The sequence below is a fragment of the Cyanistes caeruleus genome, chromosome 11 (assembly GCF_971803275.1).
Source record: "Cyanistes caeruleus chromosome 11, bCyaCae1.hap1.1, whole genome shotgun sequence".
NCBI classification, from domain to species: domain Eukaryota; kingdom Metazoa; phylum Chordata; class Aves; order Passeriformes; family Paridae; genus Cyanistes; species Cyanistes caeruleus.
The window spans coordinates 13,794,396-13,807,564 of record NC_141711.1 but is presented as its reverse complement, the minus strand read 5'-3'; the positions used below and the strand labels follow the sequence as shown (position 1 = coordinate 13,807,564).

The following is a 13,169-nucleotide window of genomic DNA, read 5'->3' as shown; positions in this document are numbered from 1 at the left end:
TTTATTCTGATGAAGTGTCTGACTTCATCTACGACTCCTCAGATCCTCCAAGCTCTGAGCAGAGCTGGAGACATGCTTGCCAGGAGATGCCAGCTGTGCAGTGCCTGGCTTGGTGCTGGCTCTGAGACAGTTTTGTGTCCCCACAGCGAGCATGCCCACCAGCGAGACCGAGTCCGTCAACACGGAGAACGTCAGCGGGGAAGGGGAGAGCCCGGCGTGCTGTGGGAGTTTGTGGTGAGTGCATGGATGGGCGCCAAGCTCCCACCTCATCCTCTCAGCATTTCAAAGGATCCTTCTTTTGTTCAGCCAAAAGTGCCTTGAAATAGCCAGGCTTTGTATGGCACTTGCAGGAGTTTGATATTAGACAAATTAGTAGAGTGTTAAAGAGCTCCTAAAATTCTCAGGTTAAGAAGATAGAAAACAATCCAACTCAACTCGAAGTGGAATTGTGATTTCCTGAAAGCTTTTATAAAGTATGATTTTTGTCCAAAATTGTAAGAAAAGAATGGAAGTTTCTAATGACACGTAAAACTAAATGTTTTCTGTTAAATTGTGCATTACCTAGAAAATATGTATTTTTTAGACAATAACTGAATGTATGCAAGTATTTCTATAACCCATGGTGTTCCATATTTATTTGCTCAGGTTTTCATGACTTCCAGGCAGCTTCTACATGCTTATTCGAGGTTTATTTACTGAGTTTTAGAGGAGATTTCCTTTCTTTCACTAAGAAAATGTATAAGGCTTTAGAAATGGTATTTCAGAAAATAAATGACAGACAAAAGAATTTCAGCATTCACGATGCATTTTGTTAAAAGTTTATTTTATGTATATGTAATGCCAATGCAGAATTCTAAAGAAAATTAATTTGTTAATTACTTTTCCTCCATTCTTAAAATGTGTTTTCCTTTTCTTCTAGTCAAACCATCTCAAAATCCAAGTTCAGGTCAGTATTTTTCCTCTTATAATCACATTCTAAGGTAAATGCAAAATCTTGGTCCAATTCTCACTCTTCTGGGCTGATCCTTGCTCCAGCTTCTGGAATGTTACCCTGCAATGTCAGTACACTGTGTTTGAGCACAAAGTAAGTCAGGCCATAACTTATTAAGGATATTGTTTTGACCGTAATGTCAAAATGCCTTTGGATCAAAATAGAAAATGCTTTTCATTGCAAGCTCACCTGCCTCCTGCACTACAAGTCAAAATAGAAGTTAATCTTTGGGAGCATGCCTTTAGTTGTATCAATCCAATGGAGAAATTTCCTGCTATTCTCCTTTCTGAGATTTTGTTTTATTTCTCTTTATGTGTGCCTATGTTTTTCATACCTGTTCATATATTATTTATACTTACTCATAACACCAGTTAGCTGTTCTTTATTGTCACTGGTTCCACACATCCTTTTGGGGAAAAGAAAAAAATAGCCCCATTGGCTTCAGAAAGCTTGGAGTTACACAGTTTGAACCTGCTTGTGAGCCTTATAAGTAGAGATATCCCACCATTATTATTCTTGTCTCTTGGACTTCAATGACAGGATGTTCTGTAAATGTAACAAAAAGTCAGTTTAACCTACCCAGGGAGTGAGGCATCCTGCTGATGGCCATGGACACAGCCCTTATAGCAGAGGATTGGCAAGATAAGAACGTTCTTGAATATCACATTGATTTAGGTCAGGACAGGATATTTTTCCTTTATATGGTTAGAATACCACAAAGGCTTGAAACATCTTTGTACTGATATCTGAAACCTGTATTAATGTCCATTACTACAAGTACAAATTTAAGGTGCATAAAGAAAACTTAGTTAATACTTGAACAGAGTTCCCAGAAGTGAAGCAGAGGAGTCTAGTTTTATGAGCCCAGATATATCCTCACTTGTGAATCCAACTCATATCTAGGTACAGCCTCAACTTATTCCACAGACATTTGCCCACTGACACAATTTCACAGCACATCAGTAGAAATCTCTAGGAATTACTGAAGAAGATTTCTGATGTTATAGGGTAGATTTCTAAGAGATGACCTCAGCATTCCTATTCTCTTCAATCCTGCCAGAATTCTCTTTGTAGTTTAACACAAAACCTACAGTTTTAGACTGAGTTTAATTTGAATTCTGAGTTGATTCATTGACTTTTCTTTATTGCTGTTAAGTGTATGGGGCCTTGGAAAGATAGATGTATTTTGTTACCCACTGAAATATTAAATGCAGTTTAATCTAATTATGTCCCAGGCAATTGGAGTCTCCAAATCATGTGGTTGACATTTAGAAATCTATAAGGAAGTATAAAGAAAGGAATAAGGCATTAGCAGTCCCTAATCTGCAACTGGTAATGATTTACACGGCTTTTGAAGTATTATACACAATTTATGAAAATACACCTGCTCACACATACACAATTGCACTTGTTTTCTACACAGAGGAAACTCTCCTTAATTATTTCCATATAATAATAGATTTATTTTTATTTGAACTTTCAGTCGGCGCTGGCGTCGCTGGAACCGCTTTAACAGAAGAAAATGTAGGGCTGCAGTAAAATCTGTCACATTTTATTGGCTTGTTATTGTCTTGGTCTTTTTGAACACGTTAACTATCTCATCAGAGCATTACAATCAACCTGACTGGCTGACCCAGATCCAAGGTACAGTCAAATATTATTTGTCCTGGTCTTGACTATGGATAGTTGCGTTCCATCAGTGGCAACTTTTGTACTTTGCCATTTTTTTGTTTGCTGTCTGAAGTATGTTTAGCCCAGCCAGAGGGAGATAAAAGAAATGACTGAGTATGGTCTTTGATTTCCATAGCTGTAACACAGCAGCACAGACCTGACAATGCTAAATTGTAAATACCTGTACTTTTATCATGAAACTGTGCTTGAAAGATAAGGAGGAAATGGGAACTGGCACAGCAGAACTTGCTGTGGGCTGGTTGCTTCAGTTACAGTGTGGACTCAAGCTGTGAGCTCAGGAACCGTGAACTGCACAACAGATTGGGAAGATGAATAGTTTATAGCTGGCAGGAATCTTTACATCCTTGTGTAACTTTTGCCACTTAAGCATTAAATACAGTCCAATATAAAAAAAGCAGTACTTCCTTTTTAAGCAAAAAGCTGCAAACTCATATAGAAAGTATCGTACTAATGTGTTCAAATAAAATTGAATCTATGTGGCAATTCAGAACCTTTTTTTCTTTAATATTTTGTTCCAGATATCGCAAATAAAGTTCTTCTGGCTTTATTCACCTGTGAAATGTTAGTAAAGATGTACAGCTTGGGCCTACAGGCCTATTTTGTTTCTCTCTTTAACCGCTTTGATTGCTTCGTTGTTTGTGGTGGCATTGTTGAAACCATTTTGGTGGAGTTGGAAATTATGTCACCCCTTGGAATTTCAGTGTTTCGCTGTGTTCGTCTCCTGCGTATATTTAAAGTAACAAGGTAAGATTATCTAATACTGCTAATTCTAAGGATAGCTGAAGAGTGATCAGCAATTGTTTTGTAATACTTCATCATGCACTGCTCTTTTACTATTTTGTTTGGGGTTTTTTTGGTGTGTGTTAACACACGCATTTTAATTTATAGGCACTGGGCATCCCTGAGCAACTTGGTAGCATCCTTGTTAAACTCAATGAAGTCCATTGCTTCACTGTTGCTTCTGCTTTTCCTCTTCATCATAATCTTCTCGTTGCTTGGAATGCAGCTGTTTGGAGGCAAATTTAATTTTGATGAAACTCAAACAAAACGGAGCACCTTCGATAATTTTCCACAAGCCCTTTTAACTGTATTCCAGGTAACTTTCTTTCATGCCGTACGAGACATTGTACCTCTGATCAACAAAACTGTTTAAGTGATCATGTTGCCTGAAAAGAAAACCATGAATACTATTTATTCAGTTTACTTTAAGTAGCATTCTGCTCATTAAATTCAGTACTCTGGTAACTTTGCACCATTTGTACCATTTGTTTCATATCTTTGATCTATCTATGCAACATAGCTGTCATGTTACTTCATAGAGTTAAATCTTCCTCATCCATCAAACACATGACTAGAAAAAGAGGTGGAGTGTTATATTTATTTTGATCAAATTCTTTTCTTTAACTTCATTAGCTGTGTAACATTCCAGCTGTTCTCAAGCAAGAAAAAATAATAAGCCTTTAAAGAGTACATATTTACATAGGGATCATATCACTATAACATAAAAATAATCATTAATTTCTTTAGACCAGATTTTATTAAAATCTTAAGGCAAAGTTGTCTGCTACTTGTGAAATGGTAGGGACATACTTAGAATTTACTTTTCACTTATTTGTGATGCTTTTTTAAAATTTTTTTTTCCTAGTTTGGATACTGGATTAGGCTATTTGGTTTTGTCTTGCTCACCATTTTCACACTTGGCTGTGTACATTGCCACAATATTTGGTTTCAGCCATTGTAGGAGAGAGTTAAAAGCAGGATTCACCTTGGTGTCAACTTCCTGGCTTTTTGGTGGAAGTCTTATCTGGTGCTTGCCCAGAGCAGAAAATCTTTCCACTTAGTTTCAAGATAAGGAAATATTAATGAGACATTTCCTTATGGGGAGGAGTGTTCACATTTCATCTGACATTGCCCCCAGAAAAACTTAAGGCTTTACTTTCCAATTCAGCTGAGTTAGATTTTATTCAGATTTTAGGCTGTCTTATTTCAAAAGGGATGGAGATTCCTTCAGTTTTAGAAGACACTCAGGAGCAACCAACCTGTTAGGTTCTCAACAGCAATGAAAATTAGCTGGATAAGTTTAGCTCTCCAAAAATGAATTTCAGAAAATGGCGTGCATTTAATTTTCTTAAACAACCATTTGATTTTTAGAAATAATGCAGAGAGAATGAATATATATGGCCATATATGTATGTGTTTTCTCAGAAGGGAACTTATAATTTTTAAGAAGCTAGTTAAAAATTTAAGGAGTGCCTAAAAAGCCTGCATTGCAATACTTAGAATTTTTATCATAGTACAGATTTTTGGTCAGTACTTAAAGAAAAGAAGAAAAAAGGAATTTTAAAACATATACTAACTTGATTTTTAAGTTATAGACATTTTTTGGCATTGCTACATATGTGGCATTACTTAAAACCAGAGCTCTTTGCTTTCTAAGATCAATAACATTTCAATTAAATTTCATTTTTATTATTTTTGCCTTTGAAAATTTGCATTTTCAGTCATATAAATGCATAGCACAAAAATAAAAGTTAAACCCAAGCTTTCAGGAGATGTTTGTTTAAATGGGGATTTTAAAACAGTGCATGAAAAGAACATGATATTGATTTATACATACAGTGGGTTAGCTGTGTTGTGTGGTCAGAGGAAATGTGTTTGTTTGCTTTTGATGCTGATTTACTACCTAATTAATTGATTTACTACCTCCTATCTGCTCCTTAGATCCTAACAGGTGAAGACTGGAATGCTGTCATGTATGATGGCATAATGGCATACGGTGGTCCCTCATCCTCAGGCATGATCGTCTGTATATATTTCATTATCCTCTTCATCTGTGGTAACTGTATCCTTTACACTGTCTGGAAGCATCTCTGGGTGGGGCTGTGTGCCGGGGACATCAACAAAATCCCTCTGGGAGGGGGTACACGGCCATGGGCAAGTGCTCTCTGCATGTGCCGAGCCTTTAAATAGATTCGTGGGAGATAGATTAAATAAATTTATGTTAGACAGATTCAATAGATTTGTGTCCAGTTCCCTGAGGAATGAGTGTCAGTGATCTCCAGGCCATCTCCAGCCACCACCAGGGCAGAAAGCAGGGAATATTTTCTTTCTTGCTTCCCTGGGTGCACAGCCTGACCCTGCCTGCTGGAGCCCAGTCCGTGGGGCAGCGTCACCGCGTCTGTCCCCAGTGCTCGGGCAGCCCCCTGAGCTCCAACCAGGGCACACACACTGGGACTGCTGGAACACTCCCATTCCCTGCCTTCAGCCATCTGGAAATCCTTCCTTGGCCCCATGTAGAAACAAACTACTGCCGTTCCCAGAAGTTCTTAAAAGGTCAGGGGGTGATGAAATGGCAAAAACATTGTATTTTCTGCATTATATGGTATTTGTATCAGTATTTGTGATTAACTGATATGGACTGAAGAACAGAATTTGATCTAGATTGTTGTAGACATGAAGACAGTGCATTATAAAAATGAATTTTTCAAAATGCCTGAACAGTCTTCACGTATAATAGACAATTTCATATTTGGGATTGCTCAGGCTAGCATGAAGTTGAATTTCATTTATTTAAAAAAAAAATACTTCAAGCATTCTGCTATTTTAAAACCCGTGACCCTAATGGATCTCTGCTCACTTTACAGCCAGTATCAGTCTGGTCCATTAAATGGGTGTTATTTGCACCACACAAATCTCCACGCTGTAGGTTGGGAACATGTGTTTTGTATCTCTCACATCGTCAGTGTTTATGCTGATAATAAACCACACAAGTATGGTAAGGCACAATGTCCTTAAAATGATTTGAAATAGATATCTTGCTAAATGTCTTCTTGGCCATTGCTGTGGATAACTTGGCAGATGCTGAAAGTCTAAATACAGCTCAGAAAGAAGAAGCTGAAGAAAAGGAAAGGAAAAAGAATGCAAGGTAAAATAGATGGGCATGTTGAACCAGCAGGACAGGGAGGGAGGAGGGTGTTGAATTCTTCCATAAGGATTTTTTAATATGAATATCTTTACCATCTTCCAAATGTGCAGGATTCAGGAAAAAATAAGAGGGTTTGTGTAGACACTAGAATTATAGACAAACAGTATGATTTTAGATAAAAGGTAGTAATTGGGGTGAATTAAGAATGTAATGATAAACCTACTGATATTTAAACATTGCAACAGTAGGATTTATTGTGCAATCAGCACAATAATTTATCTGTTGTTGCCACAACAGTGCAGAGCTCCCTGTGGAATCAGTTCTCTAAGCCTTATATAGACAAGTAGAAAACCTTTTGAAATCAGTGCAAGCCTGTTGAAGTCAATGAAAGTTGTTTGTATGAGTCCAAGGGCACAGTTTATCCCTCTAGAAAGGAGTAATGATCATGCATTGAATATTTTAGGGATTAGCCTCTGGAATTGTATTTAAAATCTTTTAAATGGATCATTGCATTCAAATGCAGAAGATTTTATTGCTCTGACACCTGCAGCTGTACAAAATATTTTAAATATTTTATTATAAGGCTTTCAACTTTTCATAAAATTGGTATAGTTCACTTAAAATTGTCTGTCTTTACATGGCGTGCATTGTAATTGTTTTTGTACTGTTTTATAGAAAGGAGAGTCTGGAAAATAAAAAAAGTGAGAAGTCAGAAGGTGATCAAAAGAAGCCCAAGGATAGTAAGGTGTTTATCCTAAAACTTGTCTCTTTTCTAAGAAGCAATGTTACTGATTTTTCTAGGAACTATTTTGTATTGTGCTTTATACTATTTCTTTTATGAGCCAATCATCCCTACATTTTTTTCCAGGCAAAAGAAACTTAGTTTTGATGCTTTGCATCCTCACAGTATCTCTTAAACCAGAAAAACCCTTTTGGTTCCAGGATATCCTGAGAGTGGAAGGGAAGCTCTTAAAGAACAAAATAGTTAATGTTAGAAAAATGTGAATTTTTTTAGGAGCCCTGTAGGTATTTTGCTTGATAAATCGAATGAGATGAGTGAATGATAAACTCTTATGTTCAAACATTCTTGGTAGCTTTTATCAAAGTGTGTTGGTTCTATTCTTGTGATTTACACAGCCAGAAAATGTGGATACTTTAGAAACATAATTTTCGAAAAAAAGTAATAAAATGTCAAGCTCTCCTATGTTCTCAAGTTACTCTGCTTCAGAAAACTTGCTTCTCTGACTTCAGAGGCTTATTTGGTTTGCTTCCTGCAGGCTTTGCACTCTGTATTAAATTTACTTTTCTTCCTGTGCATCCCTTTCATTGGTGTAGGTGACAATTGGCGAATATGGAGAAGGAGAGGATGAGGATAAAGATCCCTACCCCCCCTGTGATGTACCAGGTATGTGAACACCCAGCTAGAAACATGTTTGTTTGCTAAAATATCCTAAACTTCTGCTCTTGGTGAGCACTGAATCAATTCCTTTGAAGTCTGTGAAGTTGTGCTCTTTTATTAGTGGATAAATGGTTCTGAGCATTGTCTTTTCCTGGAGTTTCCTAGAGAGTACAAGCAGCATTTGAGAGTTAATATTGTGAGCCTCAAGACTGTTTTGGTAACACCATCTGGATGGGAGACCAAATGCTAAACTTCTCTGAAACATTTGGCTAAAGAGGACATTCCATGACTGATGATGTTTGGTCAATTTTTTCTTGGCCCAGTGAACATACTTATCTAAAAATCAGTTCTGCCTGATTGTCTGGATGCACGTCACAGAAATCTGTCCTGAATTTTGAGCAGACAGTGCTCACCCAGAGCAGAGCTCAGGCATGGATGGGCTGTCAGGGGCTGAGCTGAGGCTCCAGAGGAGTCCTCAGGTGCTCAGGAGCAGCCAAGCCTCTTCATGCACTCAGGGCATGCATGCCCACACCCACAGTCTGTGTGAGAGCTTGTGACAACATTTGGATGTTCACATTCTGGTTTCTAGATTTTTAGAGTCATGCTATGAATATATATTTCCTAAAAGCCATGTGTATTGTCATACAAGCTATGCTTTTCTGTTGTTATGAACAAAACCTCAATGTTTTTAAGTTTATAATAAAAACAATGTTTAATTTACAGTGGGTGAAGATGAAGAAGATGAGGAGGATGAACCAGAGGTACCAGCAGGTCCACGTCCCCGTAGAATATCAGAACTCAACATGAAGGAGAAGATAACACCGATCCCTGAAGGGAGTGCCTTCTTCATTTTCAGCAGCACCAACCCGTAAATATAATTTTGAAAAATACTGGTTTAGACATCAAGGTTTAGCAGTGAAGTAACAGAGCTCCTTCCAGGGAGATCAGGAGTAGAAATCTAGTGTCTTCAACAGAAAAGAGATTGGCTTCCCTCCTAAAATTTTCTGATTGACATGGTAAATGAGAAGAATTTGACAAATATATTATTTTACTTACCGCAAAATTACATTTTGTACATGTAGTCTCAGTTCTCATATGTATGGAAAGTACCCTTTAAGGTGTTTTATCTGTGTACTATGTTAGTCACTGGATATAAAAGATCTGAACATCTTCTGCATGAGACAATTTCTAGTAACCCTAGTAACCTTTGTGGAGGAGAAACCAGAAAAAGTGAAAAGAAAGGGAAAGTTTGTATATATTCTTCTTAGGGTAACAGCATTTCCCAGATTCAAACAAGTATCAAAGATAAAGACAGATTATTTTAAAAAATTAAGAACTGTAATAGTTGGATTTTGGGGAGGCAGTGGAATCTTTCACCATTTGGTCTAACTCCAAAGCATTTGGAGTTCTACACTGGTAAGGACAGCAAGCTTGACTAGTCAGTAGAGGTCCTTACTTAATATTTATTTGGCATGGGAGAATGCTGCCTTTCAGTGGTAGAGGCTATCAAGTTTAGAAGATGATGAAGATAAAATATTTTGGATGCAAAATTATTAAATTTGTTGAAAACTTATTGTTTTCAGCTTCAAAGAACACTGTGTATTCTTGGTCTGAAATGGCAAATTTGCTTAATTAAGATCCACCACACTCTAGTCTACTTAATAACAGGAGAAAAAAATTTAGCCAAGAACCTTCTGAGTCTTCAGCAGAATTTAGGCAACTTCAATGTTAGTTTAATTTTGTCAGTTTAATCCCAGACCTGCTCTGTATTTGTGATTACCTAGGGCTCAGTGACTCTAAGCATATGCACAGTTACACTTCATGTCATGTGGCTAAAGCCTGACAGCTCTGCAGCCTTCAACACCCACTTGTCCTGTAATTCTAGAAGAAAATCTTCATGGAGATTCTGATTTGAGTCCTAAGCAGCATAATGAGATCTGCAGCCAAAGCAGCATCTCACAAGATGAGTAATTTTGACAACTTTAGTAAGAATCAAATTGAATTTGGGATCTAGAATGATTTGTTGTCTAGCCTTGGTCTTTCTGACCTGTGACTGCACGTGCACAGTGCTACAAGCCCTGGAACATGTGGTGTTCATAACCCAATGGAAGCCAAGCCCTCCCAGATTGCTTTAAGTGCATCATCACCATGGGTGAATTGGATTTTGAATTTATTTACATTCTGAGGAATCAGACCAATGGCTTCAGCAGTCTCATTGCTGCTGATGCTCTGTTCCATGGGTGTTGGCAGAGTAACAGAAAACATGTTGTGTATTAACCGTCTGCTGAATTCTGTGTGCAAAAATGGGGTATTTTTGTATCTCCTCTTTAGAATTCGAGTGGGATGCCACAGACTTATCAATCACCACATCTTTACCAATCTCATCCTCGTCTTCATCATGCTGAGCAGTGTTTCCTTAGCAGCAGAAGATCCAATTCGCAGCCACTCTTTTCGAAATAATGTAAGCCCTTCATTTTTATGTCTGAAGATAAATATACCCTCACAGGATACAATCGTTTGGGCACGGTGCCTGGTTTTTAATTTTCATGTTAAAAAACATTTCTTCTCCTTTTTCAAGCCATACATTTATTTTTCTTTTGGTCTAAGAAGCATAAATCATTGAAGATAATTAACTTTATTGATGGAACATCATCAGTATTAGAAGTATTTATTGTTTACATAATGCTTTTTCTGTGACTATAAATATATCAGGATAAAATATTTTCAAGCTGAATATAATATCTATAATTTTCATATTTTTTCCTACTTTGCAGCTGGAGTACCTGATGTACAATTTCTGAATCACTCTTATTGCCTCACAGTGTTTTATGCTGGTGTAAAAATGCCAGTTAACATTCTCACTGTTTATCATGTTTGGAACAGACTCTGGTGTGTCCTCTCTTCCTTGACTCTGTTATGTGGTCTTGGGGCACTGGAGTGTCCCTCTGTTAGTGAGTGCAGTGGTTCATAAGGGTGTTCCCTCCTCTCTCAGAGAAGTTTGTGTGGTCACTCTGAGGGGTTTGAGTTACCCCCACATTGGACTCGAAGATATTTGGATTTCTGATTTGCTGCATCAGAAATGAAACAAATCTCACTGTTTTCTAAACTCACCTGTAAGAGGAGAATCCGAGCGTGCCCAGCTCTTGCCTTGACTCAGAGAAAAATGCCATTTCAGCCTAAAAACCATTAATTTCAATACTGTCTCTATTACTCAATAAAATTGTAATTTATGTGGGGACTAAACACTTGTGTTCTCCCAGAACAAATTCCCGAATCCCACATTTTAAATGCTTAATCTAGTGAAAGAGTTAACTGTTACTCAAATGCACAATTATTAGACAGAGAAACAAAAATAAATCCACTCTCCTGACCATGGGTTTTATTAGCCTTGTTGCACTTGTATCAGCTGTGTAGCAAGACTCTCACATTCCTGTGAGTTGGCTTTTCTTTAGATTAGCTAGGACATAGCTGAGATGGTGCAACTTGGCAGCGGTTCGTGGGGACTTTGGGGATGCTTTGACAGAACTTTCAGCCATCTCCTGATTTAGACACAAAATGATCTGTAGGGATTGTTACAGAGTTAGAGAAACACTTGCTAAAAGCTAAAACTTTCTCCAGAGGTAAAAAGAGGCCAAAGCACAAAGACACTCTTCATGCACTATTCAGCAGAGCAGTGTACTTCCCATATCTATAAAGCTGGACCAATGTAATCCTATAAATAAATCACACTAATGGGTAGGAAAAAGAGAGAGCTGGTGGAGAATACTGAAATAGTTATTATAGAAATGGCTTCAAGGGCTGATAATTGTATTTGTAACTAGAGAAGCATTAGGAAAATGTAAGTGGAGAGTGGTTGGTAACTGAAAATATTATTTCTGTTTGGGACACAGACAAAATGTGTGAGGGATTTCAGGAAGGTGTTGCCCTCTTGTTGTAAGTACTCTCAGATGCCTCAGGCCTGCATAATTTTCTTTTCACATTCCTTCCATCAGCCAGATCAGCAACAGAATGAAAGTTTACAAACTGGAATGTCTTTAAATATTTTATTTTAAGTCTAGAGTGAATTGATTACTGATTAATCTTTGCCAAATGGCTTTAATATTTGCCTATTTTTTCAGCCACACCAAAGGACAGAAGGATGGGATATTCAGTGGAGTATGGGGGGAAATTATTTCTTTCTATTTGATCTCATAAAATGGCTAATTTCTTTGTGTATTGTCTCTTGATTTTATTTCTCCTTCCTACTTGTTTAGTTGCTGAACCCAGGGAAAGAGGTTTTTGTACACAACTGTTGGCTAGGTGGATTGCTGGAACCTTGAGACTAAACCCTCAGCCTCCTGCAGTTCACTTATTTTGGTGTTAGTGATGTGGCCACAGCTCTGGGTGCTTCTGAAAATCCTGTTCATGTCGACAGCAGTGAGGTCAATCCTACAGCCACAATCTGCTCAGAAATTTCATATCACTGTGCAACTCTTGTGGGTTCTTTTAGATTTCCTACAAATAAATCACTGCTGTATCTTCCCACTTCAAGGAAAAAGGGTTGTGGCATTGATTTTAAGTGATTAGTTATTCATTAATTTGCTTTGTGGCACTCTAGGCAAGCCCCTTCAGGAGCAATATAATGTAGCAGAATGTGGGATGATCTGCACTCTAGAAGCAACCACTGAAATTTTATTTTTTGATTCAATACTTCGATAAAATACACAGACATTATTAATAAGTATTTATTCTTCGTTTAAGATTCTGTATCTCTGCTAAAGGCTGAAGAAAGTATCTGTGAAAGCTGGTAGAGGAAAGTCTGAATTGAAAGAAATTGCTGCCTATTGGGTCCTGTGAATTATTGAGGGGTGAAATCTAATACCTAAGCACAGTGGCATCTGTTAAATTTTTAAGCAAATAAAAATGGTTGCACAGTAGCTGGAATTTTAAACTACTTTGTCTAAATTCTCCATCTATGTGCTTAGATTAATTCAGGTGTTGTGTATGTGGTCTAAGTTGTCAAAGTTATTAAGAGATGGATTTCTTACTGTGGCACGTATTATACCTTGCAGATACTTGGTTACTTTGACTATGCTTTCACAGCCATCTTTACTGTTGAAATCCTGTTAAAGGTAATGCATTGTTAATTGATCCTTGTTAGCTCAAAAGCAGCTTTAGCAATA

At 37.5% G+C, this 13,169-nt stretch overlaps 1 protein-coding gene across 22 annotated transcripts in view; it reads left to right on the top strand.

Annotated features, from left to right (window-relative positions):
- CACNA1D (calcium voltage-gated channel subunit alpha1 D) overlaps nucleotides 1-13,169 on the top strand; it is a 168,727-nt gene that overhangs the window by 98,598 nt on the left and 56,960 nt on the right. For 17 of the 22 annotated variants that reach the window (XM_086846684.1, XM_086846699.1, XM_086846705.1 and 14 more), the window contains 12 exons: nucleotides 147-234; nucleotides 920-946; nucleotides 2,475-2,635; nucleotides 3,202-3,427; nucleotides 3,572-3,779; nucleotides 5,405-5,525; nucleotides 6,494-6,608; nucleotides 7,284-7,353; nucleotides 7,944-8,013; nucleotides 8,731-8,875; nucleotides 10,339-10,468; nucleotides 13,059-13,118. In XM_086846684.1, the coding sequence (XP_086702810.1) occupies nucleotides 147-234; nucleotides 920-946; nucleotides 2,475-2,635; nucleotides 3,202-3,427; nucleotides 3,572-3,779; nucleotides 5,405-5,525; nucleotides 6,494-6,608; nucleotides 7,284-7,353; nucleotides 7,944-8,013; nucleotides 8,731-8,875; nucleotides 10,339-10,468; nucleotides 13,059-13,118 (1,421 nt within the window). The remainder of the gene's footprint in view (nucleotides 1-146; nucleotides 235-919; nucleotides 947-2,474; nucleotides 2,636-3,201; nucleotides 3,428-3,571; nucleotides 3,780-5,404; nucleotides 5,526-6,493; nucleotides 6,609-7,283; nucleotides 7,354-7,943; nucleotides 8,014-8,730; nucleotides 8,876-10,338; nucleotides 10,469-13,058; nucleotides 13,119-13,169) is intronic. The other 5 variants (XM_086846702.1, XM_086846697.1, XM_086846693.1 and 2 more) reach the window with 1 other exon arrangement.